At 43.7% G+C, this 25,164-nt stretch overlaps 1 protein-coding gene across 3 annotated transcripts in view; it reads left to right on the forward strand.

The window, feature by feature from the left end:
• LOC110488200 (RNA polymerase II subunit A C-terminal domain phosphatase) overlaps positions 1-25,164 on the forward strand; it is a 123,963-nt gene that overhangs the window by 68,045 nt on the left and 30,754 nt on the right. The window contains exon 13 of one of the 3 annotated variants that reach the window (XM_036971042.1): positions 5,090-5,403. The exons of the other annotated variants lie outside the window; for them this stretch is intronic. Within the exon in view, the coding sequence (XP_036826937.1) occupies positions 5,090-5,114 (25 nt within the window). The 3' untranslated portion in view covers positions 5,115-5,403. Of the gene's footprint in view, positions 1-5,089; positions 5,404-25,164 lie in introns of those variants that run through there. 3 annotated transcript variants of the gene reach the window in all.

Raw genomic sequence — 25,164 nt, forward strand, 5'->3', positions numbered from 1 at the left:
TGGGGAGAAAGCTCGGCATGTACCCTCAATTAGCCTACAGTAGTTAGCTACAGCTGGCTAGCATACCTAGCTATAGCTGGCTAGCATACCTGGCTATAGCTGGCTAGCATACCTAGCTATAGCTGGCTAGCATACCTAGCTATAGCTGGCTAGCATACCTAGCTATAGCTGGCTAGCTTCTCTAGCTATAGCTGGCTAGCTTCTCTAGGCTACTCCAGTCAAAACAGGCACTGTTTGGGATGGTAAATAACATTGTGGCTGCTACCAGTTAGCTAATATTGGCTGTGGCTGAGTTGCCTTTGCTAGTGGCTACTGCGTCTCTCTCTCTCCATCTGCTCGCCCCCATCTCACACACACACACACACACACCGCCCCCGCCGCAGCTGCAGCAATAGAGCGCCAGCCTCTCTCCCTCGCACAGCAGTGCTCAGGTCAAAACATAAGTTTAAAAAAAACACATGCATTTCAAATATCCGGATATCTGACACAAATTCATGATACTATTCGAATAGTGAAATGATTTCAAACCCTAGTCCCGCCTACATGAGGAGTGGAGGAGCTTGGGCTTAGTTTTACACCTTGAGGAAGAGAGGAATGGACAGATGCCTTGTTGAAGTCTGCTGATCTGACAGTTTGTGTGTTACGACTCAAGGCTACTGAAGGCCGAAAGGTACTAAGCACCGCTGCCCAGAATGTCGGCGGTACATGTTTTGTTGTTCACATAGCACAGATCTTCCGTCTGCTCCTAAATTTGTAGATGGTTAATGTAAGCTAACTAGCACGCTGCACTAATGTTGTTGCTAGCAACCTAGAATTTGTAGTCCTTGTTGATACTACGAGACCTTCTAAAATGAGTTAATCACATATAATTGCTTTGTAGATGATTCTTTATGTCTGTGAAGATGTGTATTTTTTAAAGTACATGTTAAGTGGCGGGGGGAAAAGAAACTAGAAAGTTTCCATCTCAATAAAGCCATTTGAACGTGGATCTCCACCCCTAGCTTTTCTTCTGGTGTTCAACCTTTTAAACTCTTGTAGCTGACTGTTGTAGTACATCTGTTGTGTATATTTGGCATGGGACGGAAAGAGAGACGGGCACAGAAACAGGCCGAAGGAGTAAACAGAAGAGCTACAGCACCGTTTTGTGACTGTCTGCCTGTCTACAAGCACACAGAACCTGCAAACAATGAAAGCATCTCTTTAATGCAGCTTTGCCAATCAGAGTTGCCAGGTTGGACTCAGAGAGAGGGAGCAGGATGAGAAGACTGATGGCCAGGAAAATAGGAAAAATGGAAGAGGAGGATAGGAGGTGGAGCATTAGGGCTGCTGTCATAAGATCTGCTGCTCCTTGTTAGACCTACGAGGTGAGACACAATGTGAGAACTGAAGGCCGATAGGTACTTAGCACAGTAGGAGGCCTGTCATTCTCTTGGCTCATCATTGCAAAAGATTGGCTAAGCAGGAGGCAGACAGGTAGTAAATGAGGTAGTGTTATTTATTCAGGAACTCTGGCTAGTGGCTACATTATGACAGCAAATATAGAGATTAGCCTACATCACACAAATGCTGATAGTTTTTTAGATGGTAAGTGACATGTGCAGAACGTGATCCGGATCCTTAGCTTTGAGAAAGTGGTTTCCGGGAGGGGTGGGGGCGAAAGCTTTATATTCGCAGACACGGTATGGAACAAAAGACGAGGCCTGCTGGGTACCAACCTGAGAGGGGAGCCGAAAGGAGTGACGATAACAAAGAAATAAGGCACTTTTCCCAGACTAATCCACCCCCTTTTCATCTGAATTGTTCTAACTAAAACAATAAATCTGCATAATATAAATATATTTTTACTCAACCGTGTCTCTTAATGTTAGTTTGATAACTGAGCCAGGCAGTCACACACTTCATATGAAACGAATGGGGCGATAAGTGCACACAACCCTAAATGCTTTACCAAGCTAGCTATCAAAATCATTTTATTAACTCTCCTTTATCCCATACTGCCAGTGCCAGTTTGCTTGCAGCTAACGTTCGCTAAACGGTTATCATTGTCATTTGCAGTTTGCGCATGGCTAGTTAACTAGTCCACTGACTCTCAGCAGCTAACAGACAGCTGCTTCGTTCAAAACCAAATCCATTGAGATTTAATTATAATGTTGCTAGTTATCTAGTTGTGGCCATCTGGCTAGTTGTGACTATAAAGGTTCTATCTGCATAGTTCTGAGATATTGAGCATCAAAGTTTCCACAATTCAGCTAAGAACTGTTTTGCAGTGAAATCATATTTTATAACCATTTATAGCTCTGAAATGTCAATCTGGGTTCAGACATAAGGCTCTGACACTTTTGAATTAGACATGTTCAGTTCCCACATGCTTCAAGAGGGCCACCATTGTTCCTGTTCCCAAGAAAGCTAAGGTAACTGAGCTAAATGACTACCGCCCCGTAGCACTCACTTCTGTCATCATGAAGTGCTTTGAGAGACTAGTCAAGGACCATATCACCTCCACCCTACCTGACACCCTAGACCCATTCCAATTTGCTTACCGCCCCAATAGGTCCACAGACGACGCAATCGCAACCACACTGCACACTGCCCTAACCCATCTGGACAAGAGGAATACCTATGTGAGAATGCTGTTCATCGACTACAGCTCAGCATTTAACACCATAGTACTCTCCAAACTCGTCATCAAGCTCGAGACCCTGGGTCTCGACCCCGCCCTGTGCAACTGGGTACTGGACTTCCTCACGGGCCGCCCCCAGGTGGTGAGGGTAGGTAACAACATCTCCACCTCGCTGATCCTCAACACTGGGGCCCCACAAGGGTGCTTTCTGAGCCCTCTCCTGTACTCCCTGTTCACCCATGACTGCGTGGCCATGCACGCCTCCAACTCAATCATCAAGTTTGCGGACGACACTACAGTGGTAGGCTTGATTACCAACAACGACGAGACGGCCTACAGGGAGGAGGTGAGGGCCCTCGGAGTGTGGTGTCAGGAAAATAACCTCACACTCAACGTCAACAAAACAAAGGAGATGATTGTGGACTTCAGGAAACAGCAGAGGGAACACCCCCCTATCCACATCGACGGGACAGTAGTGGAGAGGGTAGTAAGTTTTAAGTTCCTCTGCGTACACATCACGGACAAACTGAATGTGTCCACCCACACAGACAGCGTTGTGAAGAAGGCGCAGCAGCGCCTCTTCAACTTCAGGAGGCTGAAGAAATTTGGCTTGTCACCAAAAGCACTCACAAACTTCTACAGATGCACAATCGAGAGCATCCTGTCGGGCTGTATCACCGCCTGGTACGGCAACTGCTCCGCCCACAACCGTAAGGCTCTCCAGAGGGTAGTGAGGTCTGCACAACGCATCACCGGGGGCAAACTACCTGCCCTCCAGGACACCTTCACCACCCAATGTCACAGGAATGCCATAAAGATCATCAAGGACAACAACCACCCGAGCCACTGCCTGTTCACCCCGCTATCATCCAGAAGGCGAGGTCAGTACAGGTGCATCAAAGCAGGGACCGAGAGCCTGAAAAACAGCTTCTATCTCAAGGCCATCAGACTGTTACACAGCCACCACCAACATTGAGTGGCTGCTGCCAACATACTGACACAACTCCAGCCACTTTAATAATGGAAATTGATGTCAAAAATGTGTCACTAGCCACTTTAAACAATGCTACTTAATATAATGTTTACATACCCTACATTACTCATCTCATATGTATATACTGTACTCGATACCATCTACTGCATCTTGCCTATGCCGTTCTGTACCATCACTCATTCATATATCTTTATGTACATATTCTTTATCCCTTTACATTTGTGTGTATAAGGTAGTTGTTGTGGAATTGTTAGGTTAGATTACTCGTTGGTTAGGTTAGATTAGATGACTCATTGTTAGGTTAGATTACTCATTGTCGGAACTAGAAGCACAAGCATTTTGCTACTCTCGCATTAAAATCTGCTAACCATGTGTATGTGACCAATACAATTTTATTTGATTTTAAGAAAGCTGTAGCTGGAATAATATCATTTTATCAAGATAGTCAGAACACATCAACTACATTTAAGAAATGTATTATGAGCTTCAGAAGAATTACTGTCATCACTGAACAACGATGTGACATTTACTTTCAGATTTCTGACAGTGTTGGTTTTTTTTTAAACTTGCGTGCCATTATTGCTGGCTAGACTAGCCTAGACAATACTAAAGAGGGAGATGGGAAAGATGTGTTCTGATTGGTCCATCTGTATATGGTCAGGCTTGTGATTGCAGATCGAACCGGGCACTGGTCTGTTGGGCACCTGGGCCGTATTCAGCAAGGTACATTTTAGTCATTTAGCAGACATTCTTATCCAGAGCGACTTACAGGAGCAATTTGGGTTAAGTGCCTTGCTCAAAGGCACACTGACAGATTGTTCAACTAGTCAGCTCGGGATTTGAAACCAGCAATCTTTACGTTACTGGCCCAACGCTCTTAACCGCTAGGCCACCTGCCCACCCAACATTTGTGAAGCATTCAGATATAAATAAATGATGTAGAACATGCCTCTGACATGTAGAATAAGGAATCACGCTAGCCGTTTTCATGAAAGAGCGTTCTATCAGTGCCACGTCTGGCAGACCGTGCTACAGTCGTTCACTCTACCAGTGTCTCCTCGGAGCCCTGACACTGCTGATAGACATGCAAATTAAGTCCATTGCCTTGTTCACGCTAGCTTTCTCTCTCCCCGTCTATCCGTCCACCCATCCCTCTCTCTCACTCTTTGTCTTTTTCCCCAATCTATGCATCCACCCCTCTCTCCGTCTCGCTCTCCCTTTCTCTCCTCTAGTGATTTAATGTGTAAAGCTGTCTGTTTGCAGCGGAATTTACAGTAACATCAGGATACAATACCTCTGAATACTATATTTGAAAAAGCCTGGCATTTCTATATGAGTACTTAGTATAAGACATTCATACAACATTAAATATCCCTCACTGCTAGTATAATAATGGTGTCAAACTGTTAAATAAATAAGAAAAGTGAGTCTGGCAAAGTGAATATGATAGTTCTGTGCCACTTTACCATCTACAGAATGACCGGATGTACATGGGACTGAATTGGACTGGTTCTATTTTGGACTAAGAGGTGAGCATGCCTCCATCTCTTTTCTTCTCCGTCTTTACATCCCTCACCTCCACCACTTCTTCATTTTAGCCTCTAAACTGACAGGAACCTGTTGCTAAGATACAGTAGAACTAGAGAGCCATAGAACCAGCGTCTGTTCTCTTGAGACGTTCAGCCCCTCTGGCGTCCTGGTCCCCTGAAGTTATTTAATCAAAAAATGTAGAAGGTATCTAGGGCAATACCCCTCACCCCAGCTCTATCTTTTCAGTAGAATGAATGACAACTGATGTTTACTTTTTGTTTTTTTTACCCACGGAGAGATCCAGAAGAAAGGAGTTTGTGTTTTCATCCAAGTATGACAACATCAAAAACATAGAGATTGAGTGCGAAACAGAGTTTTCAATTCGTTATCTTGAATAAAAGTACATGTTTGCACCCTTCATTCCTTTGTGCAGCTTTTCATTGGGTTGAATGCACACAGGCATATGTGGGATGCCAACAGAACTGAAAACTAAATAAATGACCTTGCCTTCCTCCGCTCCTTTTGGTCATTGTCCTTCGCCACATGAGTAGAATAACAGTTCTCAGAATCCGTGTGGGATGTAAAGTCTACTGTGTTCTCTGTTTACTAAATGGCTATTCAAAAAAGCTGCCATTGACTAGGACTTTTGCGATCTGCGATATTTCGACTATATTTAGACAATACGGATGAATGTTCCCGACTTTCGACTACTTAATTTTTCCATGGCCAGTTGCCATGGATACCGTCAGGGCAGAGAAACAGTAATATGATGTTGTCAAGTTCTGTAATTAACAACTGGGAGAGAAAAAGACCATTTCAACACTGCCCTTCTAACCATTTAAATCAGCTTTGAATGGCTACTTATGTAACCTCCAACTTTACAGCGCATCTATACTCCCTCCCTTATCTGCACTTTCAACTTGATTTAAATCAGTCAGTCAGGTGGGTTAAGGTCAGCCTCAGAAGTCATGAGCTGAATATCGCGGATTCATTCTGACGGCGTGTTAGTACCTATTACCCCTAAGTCATCAACAGTGATGTTGGTGGATGATTGAATGTGAATGGGCGTCGCAAAAAATTTGGGGGGGATATTTTAAAAACAGCAGTTGAATGTTTTTTTTTTGTCAATGAAAAGTACAGCACTTTCACCTCTGCGGGAGATGGTCTATCTTTGGAAGAGGTGAGAGGCAGCCTAGCGGGAGGAAGGAGGTGGGAGGTACTCACCCTCCTCTACCCCACTCTTCATTCTGCAATGATTGCAATCAGCCACCACTCCACGCCATGTTATGCTACTCTTGTCATCTGGAGTGGTGTGGTCGGATGCTTGATTTCCGCAGCGGCTAAGAGTTTTCTTCAGGAAGTCGAGGCATTTTGAATGTAATAATAATAGAGATGGGCTACTAATGCCGTCATGGTCCCTAGCTGTGTTGATGTAACATACAGGAAGGAACATCTCTGGCCATGAAGTTGAGGGGCTGTAATAGTGGGTTAGGATGGCAATGACGCACAGACTCGTCAGCAATCAATTCTTCTAGAAAATGAATAATCTTCCCCCCACACTGCAACTGAACTCCCTGAGCAAAATATATGTGATATGTGTGACATTTGTCACAAAGTTGAGTTTTTTTTTACCTGAAGCACAGAGGGATGGAGAGCCCTTGAGTTAACGCCACCATCTTTAAAATCACTGAAAAGTTATTGTCTGAATTTTTCTCCAACTCTCCGTTCATGTTCTGACTCCAATACTACTTTACTGGTCAGAGGTTTGACCTTTCCTTCCTGGCACACTCTATTTATTTTTAGGCAGTTGAAAATATCGCTTAAGCTACAGTCTAAGCTGGAGCAAGTAAGGTGAGCGTATTTAAAAGAAATGATAGTCATTTAAATCCATCATGTTGACATTTGTACTGTAATTAAGTTTGTGTGTTCATTCCATTAAGTTCTGTTTGGTCTTGGCTCCATTGCCTCCCATTTCTCTCAGGACAAATGGAGGAGAACAGAGTCCTTTATCACGCTGTTGAGTTTGGCAACTCTGTTTTTAAAGTCTAGAACCACTATATACAAGGTACAGTGCCTTGCGAAAGTATTCGGCCCCCTTGAACTTTGCGACCTTTTGCCACATTTCAGGCTTCAAACATAAAGATATAAAACTGTATTTTTTTGTGAAGAATCAACAACAAGTGGGACACAATCATGAAGTGGAACGACATTTATTGGATATTTCAAACTTTTTTAACAAATCAAAAACTGAAAAATTGGGCGTGCAAAATTATTCAGCCCCCTTAAGTTAATACTTTGTAGCGCCACCTTTTGCTGCGATTACAGCTGTAAGTCGCTTGGGGTATGTCTCTATCAGTTTTGCACATCAAGAGACTGACATTTTTTCCCATTCCTCCTTGCAAAACAGCTCGAGCTCAGTGAGGTTGGATGGAGAGCATTTGTGAACAGCAGTTTTCAGTTCTTTCCACAGATTCTCGATTGGATTCAGGTCTGGACTTTGACTTGGCCATTCTAACACCTGGATATGTTTATTTTTGAACCATTCCATTGTAGATTTTGCTTTATGTTTTGGATCATTGTCTTGTTGGAAGACACATCTCCGTCCCAGTCTCAGGTCTTTTGCAGACTCCATCAGGTTTTCTTCCAGAATGGTCCTGTATTTGGCTCCATCCATCTTCCCATCAATTTCAACCATCTTCCCTGTCCCTGCTGAAGAAAAGCAGGCCCAAACCATGATGCTGCCACCACCATGTTTGACAGTGGGGATGGTGTGTTCAGGGTGATGAGCTGTGTTGCTTTTACGCCAAACATAACGTTTTGCATTGTTGCCAAAAAGTTCAATTTTGGTTTCATCTGACCAGAGCACCTTCTTCCACATGTTTGGTGTGTCTCCCAGGTGGCTTGTGGCAAACTTTAAACGACACTTTTTATGGATATCTTTAAGAAATGGCTTTCTTCTTGCCACTCTTCCATAAAGGCCAGATTTGTGCAATATACGACTGATTGTTGTCCTATGGATAGAGTCTCCCTCCTCAGCTGTAGATCTCTGCAGTTCATCCAGAGTGATCATGGGCCTCTTGGCTGCATCTCTGATCAGTCTTCTCCTTGTATGAGCTGAAAGTTTAGAGGGACGACCAGGTCTTGGTAGATTTGCAGTGGTCTGATACTCCTTCCATTTCAATATTATCGCTTGCACAGTGCTCCTTGGGATGTTTAAAGCTTGGGAAATCTTTTTGTATCCAAATCCGGCTTTAAACTTCTTCACAACAGTATCTCGGACCTGCCTGGTGTGTTTCTTGTTCTTCATGATGCTCTCTGCGCTTTTAACGGACCTCTGAGACTATCACAGTGCAGGTGCATTTATACGGAGACTTGATTACACACAGGTGGATTGTATTTATCATCATTAGTCATTTAGGTCAACATTGAATCATTCAGAGATGCTCACTGAACTTCTGGAGAGAGTTTGCTGCACTGAAAGTAAAGGGGCTGAATAATTTTGCACGCCCAATTTTTCAGTTTTTGATTTGTAAAAAAAGTTTGAAATATCCAATAAATGTCGTTCCACTTCATGATTGTGTACCACTTGTTGTTGATTCTTCACAAAAAAATACAGTTTTATATCTTTATGTTTGAAGCCTTAAATGTGGCAAATGGTCGCAAAGTTCAAGGGGGCCCGAATACTTTCGCAAGGCACTGTATATAAGCACTACAGCAGAGTGAAATCATTTCACTGACTGAGCGTTGGATGTTTGACATGCCTAGCCACCACCAGTGATGTTAAGTAATACGTTCAAGTATTTTTTACTCTAGTCGTTTTTTTTTTTGTATTTATATTTATGTCTTTATATATTGCCTACTTTTACTTTTACTCCACTACGTTCTTAAAGAAAATAAGGTACTTTTTACTCCAGGACGGGAAAATGATCCAATTCACACACTTATCAAAATAACATCCGTGGTCATCCCTACTCCCTCTGATCGGGCGGACTCACTAAACACAAATGCCTCATTTGTAAATTATGTTGGAGTGTGCCCTGGCTATCCGTAAATTAGAAAAACAAAAAAATTGCGCCATCTGGTTTGCCTAATATATAAAGAATTTGAAATTATTTATACTTTTGCTTTTGATACTTAAGAATATTTTAGCAATTGCATTTACTTTTGATACTTAAGTATATTTAAAACCAAATACTTTTAGACTTTTACTCGGGTAGTATTTTACTGGGTGTCTTTCACTTTTACCTGAGTCATTTTCTATTAACGTATCTTCTGCTTTTACTCGAGTATGACGAGAGGATAGTATATAGAGCTGCTAGACAACCCAGAGTCATTGACACAGATCACACATCTCCATGTGGGGTTTAACGAGTCATGCCTGGCTGTTTGCCTCAGGGTAGCAGGGATGAGATGAGTAAAATGACGGCCGTGTGTCTGTCCGTATCCGTGCGGCGGGAGCCTGTTTATCTGCGTAAACTGTCAGTCGTCCACAAAGTGCTGACGGCCTGCCGCAGGCCTCTTTCTGGTCTGGAGACTCAGCGTGCCAGACAGAGATCTCAACGGGTCACTGGTGCCTTAGCAGTCATGAATATGCATTAATATGTGTAATAAGTAATGACATCTTGAGGGCAACATTGAACAAATAATGGCTTGCTCTTGCATTTCTATCTAACCCTCTTCCCTTTTCCTTTGACATTCTCCTTCCTCTTACTTTGTGTATTATATGTCATACATTGACTTTCGGCCCATGGGACTTACAACAGTTAGGCCAACCTTATTCATTTCCTGTTGTCTGCTGCCTTTCCTCATTTCTCTCTCTCGCTCTCTCTCGCTCTCTGCCTTCCGCTCTCTCTGCCTCTCTCTCTCTCTCTCTCCCTCTGCCTCTCTCTCTCTCCCTCTGCCTCCCTCTCTCTTTCTCTCTCTGCCTCTCTCTCTCTGTCTCTGCCTCTCTGTCTCTGCCTCTCTCTCTCCTCTCTCTGCCCGCGCTCTCTCTATCTCTGCCTCTCTCTCTCCCTGCCTCGCGCTCTCTCTCTGCCTCTCTCTCTCTCTGCCTTTCTCTCTCTCTGCCTTTCTCTCTCTCTCTGTCTCTCTCTCTGCCTCTCTGTCTCTTTGCCTCTCTCTCGCTCTGCCTCTCTCTGTCGCTCTGCCTCTCTCTGTCGCTCTGCCTCTCTCTCTGTCGCTCTGCCTCTCTCTCTGTCGCTCTGCCTCTCTCTCTCCCTCTGCCTCTGTCTCTTTCTCTCTCTGCCTCTCTCACTCTCTGCCTCTCTCTGCCTCATGCTCTCTCTCTCTCTGCCTCTCTCTCTGCCTCGCGCTCTCTCTCTGCCTCGCGCTCGCACTCTCTCTCTGCCTCGCGCTTTCTCTCTCTGCCTCCCGCTCTCTGCCTCTCTCTCTCCTCTCTCTGCCCCGCGCTCTCTGCCTCTCTCTCCTCTCTCTGCCCCGCGCTTGCTCTCTCTGCCTCTCTCTCTCCCTGCCTCGCGCTCTCTCTCTCTGCCTCCCGCTCTCTGCCTCTCTCTCTCCTCTCTCTGCCCCGCGCTCTCTGCCTCTCTCTCTCCTCTCTCTGCCCCGCGCTTGCTCTCTCTGCCTCTCTCTCTCCCTGCCTCGCGCTCTCTCTCTGCCTCTCTCTCTCGCTCTGCCCCTCTCTCTCTGCCTCTCTCTCTCGTTCTGCCCCTCTCTCTCTGCATCTCTCTCTCGTCATGGATGTGAGAGTCTCTAAAGACCGCAGTGAATGGTCTGTATCTAGAGTGGTTCTTAACACGTGGCGCTTTTCTTTTAGCACTATGGACTGTACCATCCTCCTGCGATATAGTCAACGTAACCAGGACTATACATATTCATACATGCATTCAAAAAGATTTAGCCTTTGATTAATTAGCCTGTGTAGATGTTTTAAGATTCTTCTCATCTTTCCCCTTTAATCTTCTCATTTCTATTATTTGATGCACTTTGTTAATAATATGTGTTTCCTGGATGTATTCAGCTGCTTGGCTCTAATTAAAGACTCCGTCTTATAGCCGATCAAAGCAACCTATCAACAGCCGTGCGTATGCGCGACTGTGTGTGTTGACTAGAGGGGTGTCACCTAGAGGGGTGTCATAATTATTACTTGTCAGATTGAGTGTGTCTCTAATGTAGTTTTGCGTTCATTTTATCCTGCCTGCAGTTCCCGTATGATCCCCTCCTCATCCCAGATTACACACCACAGTGCCTCCCATTTCACACAGCATCACAATAATATCACAAATCCTACCAACGCATGCCTAAAATACAGCTACAAACAATGGCACTTATCACAACCTAAACCAGTCTTTATACAGTGTACTGTATACACCAAGAGATAAGGAACAGCAGGGAACATGGAGGCTACAGCTCTTACCAGGATTCAGCCTAAAACTCTTTCTCTCTGCCGAGGAGGCTGTCTCTCTGCCTTCAGGGTGTCTTGACCTCCAGAAGGCTCTGCGGAGGCCTGATCATTGTTTCATCTTGTTAGCTCCTCTGTAGGTGGTGTGTTTGGAGCCATGAGGAGATGAGCCCCATGCAGTGTCCTGGCCATGTCTGACTCAATCAGGAATAAATATGGAACTGACCGACCTGCTCTCCTCTGAACAGTGCTGTTTTATCTAACGCTGCTCTGAATTGGACAGATTTATGGAAACAAAACAGGACTTTGGAGTAGGGTCAGTGCTGATCTACTGTATATCGAGGTTATGCTCGTGAATTACTACAATGATCATGTTTCACATCTAAAACCAGGGTATAGGCCTACTGTTCAATATGTTTGGCAATCTGGATTTGATGTAATTCCCCCTCATGCTGTTGTCGTGGAAATTCAGTACAGAGAGAGACTTCAAACAATCGTCTTTATTTAATATCGATTAATTATTGCAATAATGAAGCCGTCAATCCAACAGTCTTGACTGTCGGACCGAAATGCTTGAATCATACAGGGAATACCAGGTCTTTTTATATACCAAGCCTAAAACTTCTTCAACCATGGCTGGCTCCGCCCCCGATAAAGCTTCAAAGCCACTTTCCAGTCTATCATTAGTGGTGCGTGTGAGACATACAGTTGAAGTCAGAAGTTTACATACACTTTCGTTTTTCAACCACTCCACACATTTCTTGTTAACAAACTATAGTTTTGGCAAGTCTGTCAGGACATTTACTTTGTGCATGACACAAGTCATTTTTCCAACAATTGTTTACAGACAGATTATTTCACTTATAATTCACTGTATCACAATTCCAGTGGGTCAGAAATATACATACGCTAAGTTGACTGTGCCTTTAATCAGCTTGGAAAATTCTCAGGAAAAAAATTGTAGACCTCCACAAGTCTGGTCCATCCTTGGGAGCAATTTCCAAATGCCTGAATTTACCACGTTCATCTGTACAAACAATAGCACGCAAGTATAAACACCATGGGACCACGCAGCCGTCATACCGCTCAGGAAGGAGACGCGTTCTATCTCCTAGAGATTAACGTACTTTGGTGCGAAAAGTGCAAATCAATCCCAGAACAACAGCAAAAGACCTTGTGAAGATGCTGGAGGAAACGGGTACAAAAGTATCTACATCCACAGTAAAATGAGTCCTATATCGACATAACCTGAAAGGCCACTCAGCAAGGAAGAAGCCACTGCTCCAAAGCCACCATAAGAAAGCCAGACTACGGTTTGCAACTGCACATGGGGACAAAGATCGTACTTTTTGGAGAAATGTCCTCTGTTCTGATTAAACAAAAATAGAACTGGTTGGCCATAAAGACCATTGTTATGTTTGGAGGAAAAAGGGGAAGGCTTGCAAGCCGAAGAACACCATCCCAACCGTGATGCACGGGGGTGGCAAGCAACATCATGTTGAGGGGGTGCTTTGTTGCAGGAGGGACTGGTGCACTTCACAAAATAGATGGCATCATGGGGAGGAAAGTGAGGTGGATATATTGAAGCAACATCTCATGACAATAGTCAGGAAGTTAAAGCTTGGTCGCAAATGGGTCTTCCAAATGGACAGTTGTGGAAAAATGGCTTAAGGACAACAAAGTCAAGGTATTGGAGTGGCCATCACAAATCCCTGACCTCAATCCTATAGAAAATGAGTGGTCAGAACTGAAAAGGTGTGTGCAAGCAAGGAGGCCTACAAACCTGACTCGGTTACACCAGCTCTGTCAGGAGGAATGGGCCAAAATTCACCCAACTTATTGTGGGAAGCTTGTGGAAGGCTGCCTCAAACATTTGACCCAAGTTAAACAATTTAAAGGCAATACACTCAATTAGTATTTGGTAGCATGTAAACTTCTGACCCACTGGGAGAACAAACACTGAAATGTTTGTTCTATTACTTCAGACTATCTCGTCTATCAAATGCAGGCCCAGTTAGACCGGAGAAATACGTCTCGCACGAACCACTAATGATCGTGATGAATGTGGCTGTGAAGTTTTATCACCGAGGCTTCAATCAATTGTCAGCTTCAAGATATCTCTAGTAAAACCCCTGTCCTCGAGACTTACTCTTAGTTAAATATATCATAGTTTACAATTAATATCAAACAAATCAGTTAAGTATGTCATTTTTCTATCACACGGTTTACTATCTCCACCATGTTGCAAACTCCCGGCCCAAGGGTTAGCTAAGCCTATGTGTTCCTGTTTGTTTGGCCTTAGTATGACTGTACAGGATAGGCTTTTCCAAATGGTATACTGTACATCTCTCTCGTTGGGCATGGAGGAGAAGAGAGGAGCCAAGAGCTGCCCTGGGGCAGTGGTGTGATGTGCAGTGGGGATCGGTTTGTGTCTCCATTGACTGGTTGTTGACATCAAAGCAGCTGTAGAGCCACACCATGTTTTACTATCTGATAACCGATTAAATATGAATCACTGCTAAAGCCCACCGGACAGTACTAAGGCGCTTGATCGCTCACTCACTCGTTCTTTCTCTTGTTTGCTCTCTCTCCTCTCGCTCTTTTACACATTTAGACACACACTCACAAACTCTAAAGCACCCATGCTTTGACTTGCCCCATTGGAAGCCTGGATTATGATATCCCATCCTAGAAGCACCTAGTAGCTGTGAGAATCTTGTATTGATGCAGGGCCAGGAGTCATAGTCCAGAGCTGTCTCTAGAGATGAGGCTTCATATCACACTCACTCTTCTGGAATATTATCAAATCCAATGTTATTGGTCACATACACATGCTTAGCAGATGTTATTGCGAGTGTTGCGAAGTGCTTGTGCTTCTAGTTCGTACAGTGCAGCAATATCTAACAAGTAATATCTAACAATTCTACAACTACCTAATAAACACAAATCTAAGTAAAGGAATGAAATAAGAATATATAAATATTTGGATGAGCAATGACAGAGCGGCATAGGCTAAGAAGCCATAGTATAGGATACAGTATATGCATATGAGATGAGTAATGCAAGATATGTAAACATTATTGAAAACATAAAGTGGCATTATTAAAGTGACTAGTGTTCCATTTATTAAAGTGACAACTTTTTTGATAGCGGGGTGAACAGGCAGTGGCTCGGGTGGTTGTTGTCCTTGATGATCTTTTTGGCCTTCCTGTGAAATCGGGTGCTGTAGGTGTCCTGGAGGGCAGGTAGTTTGCCCCTGGTGATGTGTTGTGCAGACCTCACTACCCTCTGGAGAGCCATGCAGTTGCTGTACCAGGCGGTGATACAGCCCGACAGGATGCTCTCAATTGTGCATCTAAAAGTTTGAGGGTTTTAGGTGACAAGCCAAATTTCTTCAGCCTCCTGAGGTTGAAGAGACGCTGCCTTCACCACACTGTCTGTGTGGGTGGACCATTTCAGTTTGTCCGTGATGTGTGTTTCCACTTTCTCCACTGCTGGCCCTCTGCTGTTTCCTGAAGTCCACGATCATCTCCTTTTGTTTTGTTGACGTTGAGTGAGAGGTTACTTTCCTGACAACATACTCCCAGAGCCTTCACCACCTCCCTGTAGGCTGCTTCGTCGTTGTTGGTAATCAAGCCTATTACTGTTGTGTCGTCTGCAAACTTGATGATTGAGTTGGAGGCGCGCATGGCCACGCAGTCATGGGTGAACAGGGAGTACAGGAGGGCTGAGAACGCACCCTTGTGGGGCCCCAGTGTTGAGGCTCAGCGGGGTGGAGATGTTGTTACCTACCCTCACCACCTGGGATGGGCCCGTCAGGAAATCCTGGACCCAGTTGCACAGAGCTAGGTTTAGATCCAGGGCCTCAAGCTTAATGATGAGCTTGGAGGATACTATGGTGTTGAATGCTGAGCTGTAGTCAATGAACAGCATTCTTACATAGGTATTCCTCTTGTCCAGATGGGATAGGGAAGTGTGCAGTGTGATGGCGATTGCATTGGTAAATTGAAGTGGGTCTAGGGTGACGGGTAAGGTAGAGGTAATATAATCCTGGACTAGTCTCACAAAGAACTTCATGATAACAGAGGTGAGTGCTACAGGGCGATAGTCATTAAGTTCAGTTACTTTTGCCTTCTTGGGTACAATGGTGGAACAATGGTGACCATCTTGAAGCATGTGGGGACAGCAGACTGGGATAGGAATATGAATATGTCCGTAAACACTCCAGACAGCTGGTCTGCGCATGTTCTGAGGACGCGGCTAGGATGCCGTCTGGGCCGGCAGCCTTGCGAGGGTTAACACATTTAAATGTCTTACTCACGTCGGCCACGGAGAAGGAGAGGGGGGGCCCCGCCAGTCCTTGGTAGCGGGCCGCGTCGGTGTCACTGTTTTATCCTCAAAGCGGGCAAAGAAGGTGTTTTAGTTTGTCTGGAAGCAAGATGTCGGTGTCCGTGACGTGGCTGGTTTTCCTTTTGTAGTCCGTGATTGTCTGTCTGTATTATCTCTACTTCAAAGTGGAAATCCTTGGGTTGGGACTTACTGGGTGTTATTGGTATCTATCTGCCCCTCTCATCACATCTGGAGCTTCCATCAGAACATAGCAGAGGCCTACATATAGATGAGGATATCCCCTTACTGTAGGTTTCTCCTCTCTCCTCCTCTCACTGGGGTCATTAAGAACATGTTCTCTGGCCCCGGTGTTTGACAGACAGGACTTGGAAAGCTGCTGATAATGAAAGACGTCCTCTGTCTGATAATACATTGACTACTTCTCCTCTCTCTGTCTGATAATACATTGACTACCTCTCCTCTCTCTGTCTGATAATACATTGACTACCTCTCCTCTCTCTGTCTGATAATACATTGACTACCTCTCCTCTCTCTGTCTGATAATACATTAACTACCTCTCCTCTCTCTGTCTGATAATACATTGACTACCTCTCCTCTCTCTGTCTGATAATACATTGACTACCTCTCCTCTCTCTGTCTGATAATACATTGACTACCTCTCCTCTCTCTGATAATACATTGACTACCTCTCCTCTCTCTGTCTGATAATACATTGACTACTTCTCCTCTCTCTGTCTGATAATACATTGACTACCTCTCCTCTCTCTGTCTGATAATACATTGACTACCTCTCCTCTCTGTCTGATAATACATTGACTACCTCTCCTCTCTCTGTCTGATAATACATTGACTACCTCTCCTCTCTCTGTCTGATAATACATTGACTACCTCTCCTCTCTCTGTCTGATAATACATTGACTACCTCTCCTCTCTCTGATAATACATTGACTACCTCTCCTCTCTCTGTCTGATAATACATTGACTACTTCTCCTCTCTCTGTCTGATAATACATTAACTACCTCTCCTCTCTCTGTCTGATAATACATTGACTACCTCTCCTCTCTGTCTGATAATACATTGACTACCTCTCCTCTCTCTGTCTGATAATACATTGACTACCTCTCCTCTCTCTGTCTGATAATACATTGACTACCTCTCCTCTCTCTGTCTGATAATACATTGACTACCTCTCCTCTCTCTGTCTGATAATACATTGACTACCTCTCCTCTCTCTGTCTGATAATACATTGACTACCTCTCCTCTCTCTGTCTGATAATACATTGACTACCTCTCCTCTCTCTGTCTGGTAATACATTGACTACCTCTCCTCTCTCTGTCTGATAATACATTGACTACCTCTCCTCTCCTCTCTCTGTTTGATAATACGGTACCGTCACTCATTTTCCTCTCCATTAAATATTCACCAAGTAAAACCTTTAGATCGGCCTGATGGAGAGTGTGTCTGATGATTCATTTCTGATATATGAGTGGCAGGTAGCCTAGTGGTTAAGATGTTGGGCAGTAACCAAAAGGTTGCTGGTTTGAATCCCCAAGCTGACTAGGTGAACACATCTGAGCAAGGCACTTAACTCTAATTGCTCCTGTAGGTCACTCTGGACAACAGCATCTGCTAAATGATTGAAATGTAAAAATCTATGGTGTGTTTAACAGAGAGATGGTGTGTGGGTGGTATGTGTGGCACTGTGGACACAGTTCATTTAATGGCTGTATATAGAATAGTATATTCTCCCCTGCTGTTTCTAATATAGATGTCTTGTTTTTTTCCCGGTGAGACTCCTTCCGCTCCCCGGTTTTATTAAATCACTAAACTGATTTTGCACACTAAATTAGCGTGGCCTTCAATTGCATCGCTTGCGTAATGTACTGACTGCTCTCTCTCTTTTCTGTGAGCATGACCGGTATTGTTTTACATTTATGAATATTGACATTGTCATTTCACGCTTGTGAATCTATAAAACAGAGAGGGGAGTTGGAGAGGAAGGATTTTTCAGAAAGTGCATATTATGCGCTCACATATGAAAGCCTTGCTGTTGTTATTCTTTTACGGGTGCTTTGTCAGCTAGGGCTGTTGGAGGGAGGTTCCATGGCGATTTTAGCATGTAAATCTTGGTGGGGCAAAGATTTATTTTGTATTTTTATGCATGCCAGCGAAGCCACTAAACAATGCATGAATTGCACTATAACGGTGATAAACGGTGCCCACAAACTGTTAGGGCCCACATAAAGCTGTCCCAACAGCAGTCCCAACACCTTACCACTGCTACACCTGGCTGTCAGTGGAGCCTTGTCTGGCAGCAAAACAGTTCATTCAGCCTCATTTACTGTCTTTTTGGGGGGGGAAACAGCTGATATGGCTGATTTGCTTAAACAAATGTGGTTTCTACTGACAATTGAGATGTACAAACTATGGCGTAAGGGAACGAGGAGTGGATAATATAGTAGTCAATATAACTATTTGTTAAGCGACAGAATTCAGAACATGGGCCGTTCTTACTGTATCCTTCCTGTTTACCAAGTCAAAACAGTAGGTGAAATGAAGAGGGAGAAAGGGAATTATTAGGGTGAGGCACAGGGGCTATTAACAGCTTACTACACAACATACACGTGGTATGACTTTCTTAGCTACAGTCTACATATCTCTCTGGCATATTACATAATTTATGCAGCAACATACAAGACATTTTTGGACTCACCTTGTTGTGCTCTGCTCATTTGAACAGGAAGGTGGCGCAGCGGTCCTTCATGGTTAAATTGTGTCATCAAACTTTGTCATCAAAGTCTGGCTTTATGATGCTTTCAACACAAATGGGAACTCTGGAAGGAAAAAAACTAGGTTGAATGATGATGATGACGTCAGTGATCTCTAGAAAGAGGCCTGAGTTCCCGGACTGCAATTCCGAGTTGGATGACCGCTCAAAACTTATTTTACCAGTCGAAGCCCCCCCCCGAGTTCCCAGTTGTCTTGAAATCACTGAAAACAGATTTCCCAGTCCTGAGTTTCCAGTTGTTTTGAACGCGGTAGAAGTCATGCTGGATTGACATTATGGCCAATATTGAATGTTTATCCTTTTAAGCTTGGAAAATAGACCCTTAAACCCAGACACGGGAACACACATCCACTCCACTGAATAACAGGCTAGTGATTGCTTACTTGTGTAATGTTTGTGTCCAATGCCTGATCAGCACCGATACGTTTTATATATTATTTATCTTCATATGACGAGGATTAAAAAGGATTTGCCAGTAGATTGTCGACTTGATGCATGATGATGACTGCTAGCTAAGATTCTGAAAGTATGATGTTGACATGATCCGTCCAATCAAAGCTACTGTAGATATAACATGATTTAACATAATTTTATCTGTGGTCAATGACCTTGAGCCTTCTTGGATGGGTACTTCTAATGTAACTCTATGGCAGCACCCAAGGGGCGTGAATGTTTTAGCTCTACCCTGAGATTTGGAGTGGCCCCAAGAGTGACAGAACACTGAGCCAAGCACAGCACAACTAGAAAACATTACCAACACCTATATTCCGCTGGCTGCCCCACCATCACAGAAAACACTATAAACTAGGCTGAAACACCCGCATTTTGGAGCTGACTTATCCAAGAAAACAATAAACAGGCCAAGTTTGTATGTGGCTTTATGAACTATTTTAATTTGTTTTGCAAACTGGTATGTGACACACATTAATACCAAAATAGCATGCAAAACAGCCCCCCCAGATTAAAGGTGGGTCTCAAAACAGGTGAGCCAGGCGCATCTCCCGGATAGAAAACTAAATTACTACAAATACAATACCTCTTTCGCCATCTGGCTTGGATCCTTAGTCGACACGGCGCCCCACCACACCACCACAACAGGTCTGCCGACTAATACTCCATCCGCTGTGCCTTCAACCGGCCTCCTTCCGACGTCGGAGCAGACGCTTCTACTAGCCCCGGGCTACTTTCTTTAAACGCAGTGTCGCCCGCGTGCTAGCGTAGTAATGACTACTCCGCGACTTCCCTGTTCCATCTATTGTTGCCCCCTGGACCCTATGATCACTTGGCTACATAGCTGATTCCCGCTGGACTGTCCATTAATCACGGTACTCCATTCTGGTTTTTTTTTATTTTTATATCTGTTGACCCCAGCCGCCAACTCAGGCTCTGTGTGTAGTTAACCGACCCTCTCTGCCCATTTGTCGCCATTTTAGCTGTTGTTGTTGTCTCACCCGTTGTTGTCTTAGCTAGCTCTCCAAATCAACACCTGTGATTACTTAATGCCTCGCTGTATGTCTCTCTCATTTGTCGATATGCCTTGTATACTGTTGTTTCGGTTAGTTATAATTTTTTTAATTTACAATGGAGCCCCTAGTTCCACTCATTATACCTCTGATACCTCCTTTGTCCCACCTCTCACACATGCGGTGGCCTCACCCAATATAACCAGCAAAATTATTCAGCCCCTTTTGCAGAAAACTCTCTCTCTCAGATGAAACCAAAATTGAACTTTTTGGCAACAATGCAAAACGTTATGTTTGGCGTAAAAGCAACACAGCTCATCACCCTGAACACACCATCCCCACTGTCAAACATGGTGGTGGCAGCATCATGGTTTGGGCCTGCTTTTCTTCAGCAGGGACAGGGAAGATGGTTAAAATTGATGGGAAGATGGATGGAGCCAAATACAGGACCATTCTGGAAGAAAACCTGATGGAGTCTGCAAAAGACCTGAGACTGGGACGGAGATTTGTCTTCCAACAAGACAATGATCCAAAACATAAAGCAAAATCTACAATGGAATGGTCCAAAAATAAACATATCCAGGTGTTAGAATGGCCAAGTCAAAGTCCAGACCTGAATCCAATCGAGAATCTGTGGAAAGAACTGAAAACTGCTGTTCACAAATGCTCTCCATCCAACCTCACTGAGCTCGAGCTGTTTTGCAAGGAGGAATGGGAAAAAATGTCAGTCTCTCGATATGCAAAACTGATAGAGACATACCCCAAGCGACTTACAGCTGTAATCGCAGCAAAAGGTGGCGCTACAAAGTATTAACTTAAGGGGGCTGAATAATTTTGCACGCCCAATTTTTCAGTTTTTGATTTGTTAAAAAAGTTTGAAATATCCAATAAATGTCGTTCCACTTCATGATTGTGTCCCACTTGTTGTTGATTCTTCACAAAAAAATACAGTTTTATATCTTTGTTTGAAGCCTGAAATGTGGCAAAAGGTCGCAAAGTTCAAGGGGGCCGAATACTTTCGCAAGGCACTGTATCAATGATGTCGCTCTTGCTGCGGGCGATTCCCTGATCCACCTTTACGCAGACGACACCATTCTGTATACTTCTGGCCCTTCCTTGGACACTGTGCTAACTAACCTCCAAACGAGCTTCAATGCCATACAACACTCCTTCCATGGCCTCCAACTGCTCTTAAACGCTAGTAAAACCAAATGCATGCTTTTCAACCGTTCGCTGCCCGCCCGACTAGCATCACCACCCTGGACGGTTCCGACCTAGAATATGTGGATAACTATAAATACCTAGGTGTCTGGCTACACTGTAAACTCTCCTTCCAGACTCATATTAAATATCTCCAATCCAAAATCAAATCTAGAATCAGCTTTCTATTTTGCAACAAAGCCTCCTTCACTCACGCCGCCAAACTTACCCTAGTAAAAATGACTATCCTACCGATCCTCGACTTCGGCTATGTTATCTACAAAATAGCTTCCAACACTCTACTCAGCAAACTGGATGCAGTCTATCACAGTGCCATCCGTTTTGTTGCCAAATCACCTTATACCACCCACCACTGCGACCTCTATGCTCTAGTCGGCTGGTCCTCGCTGCATATTCGTCGCCAGACCCACTGGCTACAGGTCGTCTATACGTCTATGCTAGGTAAAGCTCCGCCTTATCTCAGTTCACTGGTCACGATAACAACACCCACCCGTAGCACACATTCCAGCAGGTATATCTCACTGATCATCCCCAAAGCCAAAGCCATTTGGCCGCCTTTCCTTCCAGTTGTCTGCTGCCAGTGACCGGAACTAATTGCATAAATCGCTGAAGTTGGAGACTTTTATTTCCCTCACCAACTTTAAACATCAACTATCTGAGCAGCTAACTGATCGCTGCAGCTGTACATAGTCCATTGGTAAATAGCCCACCCAATCTACCTACCTCATCCCCATACTGTTTTATTTTATTTACTTTTCTGCTCTTTTGCACACCAGTATCTCTACATGCACATCATCATCTGCTCATGTATCACTCCAGTGTTAAGCTGCTAAATTGTAACTATTCGCTCCTATGGCCTATTATTGCCTACCTCCTCATGCCTTTTGCACACACTGTATATAGACTTTATTTTTTCTACTGTGTCATTGACTTGTTTATTGTGTTATTGGCTTGTTTATTGTTTACTCCATGTGTAACTCCATGTGTTGCTGTCTGTGTCACACTGCTTTGCTTTATCTTGGCCAGGTCGCAGTTGCAAATGAGAACTTGTTCTCAACTAGCTTACCTGGTTAAATAAAATAAATTTAAAAAACAGAATGTTGTTTTGTGTGGGGGGGAACAAATCTCAATCAACATTGAAATGTCTAAAACCAAATTGAAATTGTGTAGAAATGATAATGGACCTACATTTATAGTCTCTTCACTCTGTCCAGCTTGCTACCAGTCATCAAAACGAAAGCTAGACAGTCAGGGAGCATCAGAAATTCCAAAAGCAATGGATAGAGGTCTATTTTTACGGCAAGGAAATATTATCACATTTAAATACGCCCCTCCAGACTTCAGTGAAGACCAAATGAGGCCAGCAGAGGAAATTAGTTTGACACTCCTGCTCTACATTCATTAGTCAACGTCAGCTTGGTTTCTCCTAGGATACAAAACAGAATAGAAAAAGTTACTTCTAAAGCCTTCTCCCTGAGGCTTTGGTTGTTTCAGAAGAGTTAGTTGAATGTCCTAGATGTTTGACCTGAAATGCATTTTGTCATCTCTTCGTCAATTGTGTGTAAAGGGGTATTGCACCCGCTGATTTAGCCTCGTTTTTTGGTTTGCTCTTAAGAAATACTGGTGGCCATGACAGAAGCCAAACGTGAGTTGGCTTGGAGGTATGGTTTGATGTGGGTGTTTCTTGGGTGTGTCCTTGCAACCACCAAGACACACCCATCTGTCAGAACCTTGTCCGCAGCTGTTTCACCCCACTCAGTCTCAACAAACAAACCTCCTGCGGGCTGAATCAACTATTGGCAAACGTATGGTGAAATGCCGGAGGAAGCGTTGGATAGGTCAGTAACCTGCAGAGTAACATGAGAACAATACTAACAAATGCTGAATTTATGTAGATCAAATCAAAAAGGAAATGTTGTAATTGTATTTATCACATGCATCTTGAACAGGTTTAGAGTAACAGTGAAATGCTTTACTTACGGACCTTTTCGTATGTAACACGAGTCATAAATACCAAGTGACAAGATATTTTAACTTCCAAATGTAGTAACAGGTCCATGTAAAAAAAATAATAATAATAATAACTTGACATAGTACCATAGAAGCAGTGTCCTGCTAATATAACAGTCTGTACCTTTCATCTTTCATTGTCATTCCCAGCCAATACATATATTGTGCCTATCTGCATTTTGTCTGGTGGTAATAGGTCCTTGGCAAACGTGGTCATGCTTTCCTGTGTGGTATCCCATATGCAACATGAGTTCCCTGATCCTGGAGGAGAATGCAGAGTTTTTCCTTCCCCATATTGACTGACATCATTCAGTTCACAAAAAAATACAATCCAAGTACAAATGTCCATTCAGAGACATTAGCATCACGCCCGTCTTTTAGTCTGGACTTCATCACATCATCTTGCAAGTTTTCATGTGCTGCCTCCATACCTTTCTGTGAACACATACACACACACACACAGTCACTTATATAGGGATAGGGCAGTTAGGGATAGGTGATATCTGACACCCAAACATATACTATGTTGAAGTTTGAACAAGTCTGACTAAAACCTACCTAATTCTGATCTCCCCCATCGTCAACCGTTGCTGAGCAGGCAAGAGGTGAGACTGGAGGTTAGGTCTTTGCCAGAGCCATGTTGATGGGCATAGCAGCGTAGATCAGCTTCTGGCCCCTTATCAAAGAGACTGGTCTGTCACAGACGGACACAGACACGGAGCACTTATTACATTATCAATGGTGGTTATGATTAGCATGGTGGAACCAGCCTGATCGCTGCGTTCACCTTTCTACTTCACTTCAAATATAATGAAATGTGTAGTAAAATAGAATGTTGAACACAGAGATCAGGCTGGTTCCACAAGGCTAGGTAATGCCCTGGACATAATTTGTACAAACACTGAAGGTAACCCACTTCATTACTCTGGTACATAACCCAATTGTGAAACATTTATGTAAACTGACATTATTTGTTGCTTATTTTCTACATCTTAGATGCATATAATGAGCCTGTGAAAGCGGTTGCCTCTGACAGGTGCAGGTTGCTGGCCGGATACTTGCTAACGTGTGGCTGATTGTCCCATTCATAGGAATACTCACAGTGATGGCCTCCTTGCTGGTTCGGCTGCAAACTGGACATCTCTCAAGTAACTGCAGCAGGCAATCTTATGCGGTGGTGTTGACTGGGAGTGCCTGTGTTGAGGTGATATAAATAGACAGCCAAGTGGTAAATTGCATTTCGTTTTAAAGAAAGGACAAAGCTTTTTGCTAATGCACTTCACAACCAAAATTGCTCTACTACTTGGCTCTGCTTGGCTGAGGAATTAGCCCACTATTTTATCAAGCCGGATATTTTTGAATACAACATTTCACATTTTACATAACACACATTACCCGTCGTTGTTGTTGACGCTGTCTGTTATCAGGGCAGTAACCCGGGGCAACTGTGCACTTTGTCTAACAGAAAAACAGGATCAACAATTGTCATCATCCCTAAGTATTAAACATAGCTTGAGGAATAACAATCTAGATTGGAAGCTAATTCTATGCTTTGCAGGTGTAGACTGACTGATTGGATTAGATTCATGCCGGTGATGATGTAACACACACTATGCAACCAACTATGACATGTTTTGCTATGGCCCTGGATTGGTTTGAGTTTGTTGCTGCTAGTTACAGGCAGACATGAGTTAGCTACTCTAGCACCACCATTTCTGCATCCAATATTTATTCGTGCCCTAGGCATGGGTTGCACCTCGGAGGCTAATGTGACTGTCTCGTCTAAATTACACAAATTTAGAGTGGCATGGAAATACGATGACATT

Source organism: Oncorhynchus mykiss, chromosome 32, assembly GCF_013265735.2.
Source record: "Oncorhynchus mykiss isolate Arlee chromosome 32, USDA_OmykA_1.1, whole genome shotgun sequence".
Taxonomy (NCBI): domain Eukaryota; kingdom Metazoa; phylum Chordata; class Actinopteri; order Salmoniformes; family Salmonidae; genus Oncorhynchus; species Oncorhynchus mykiss.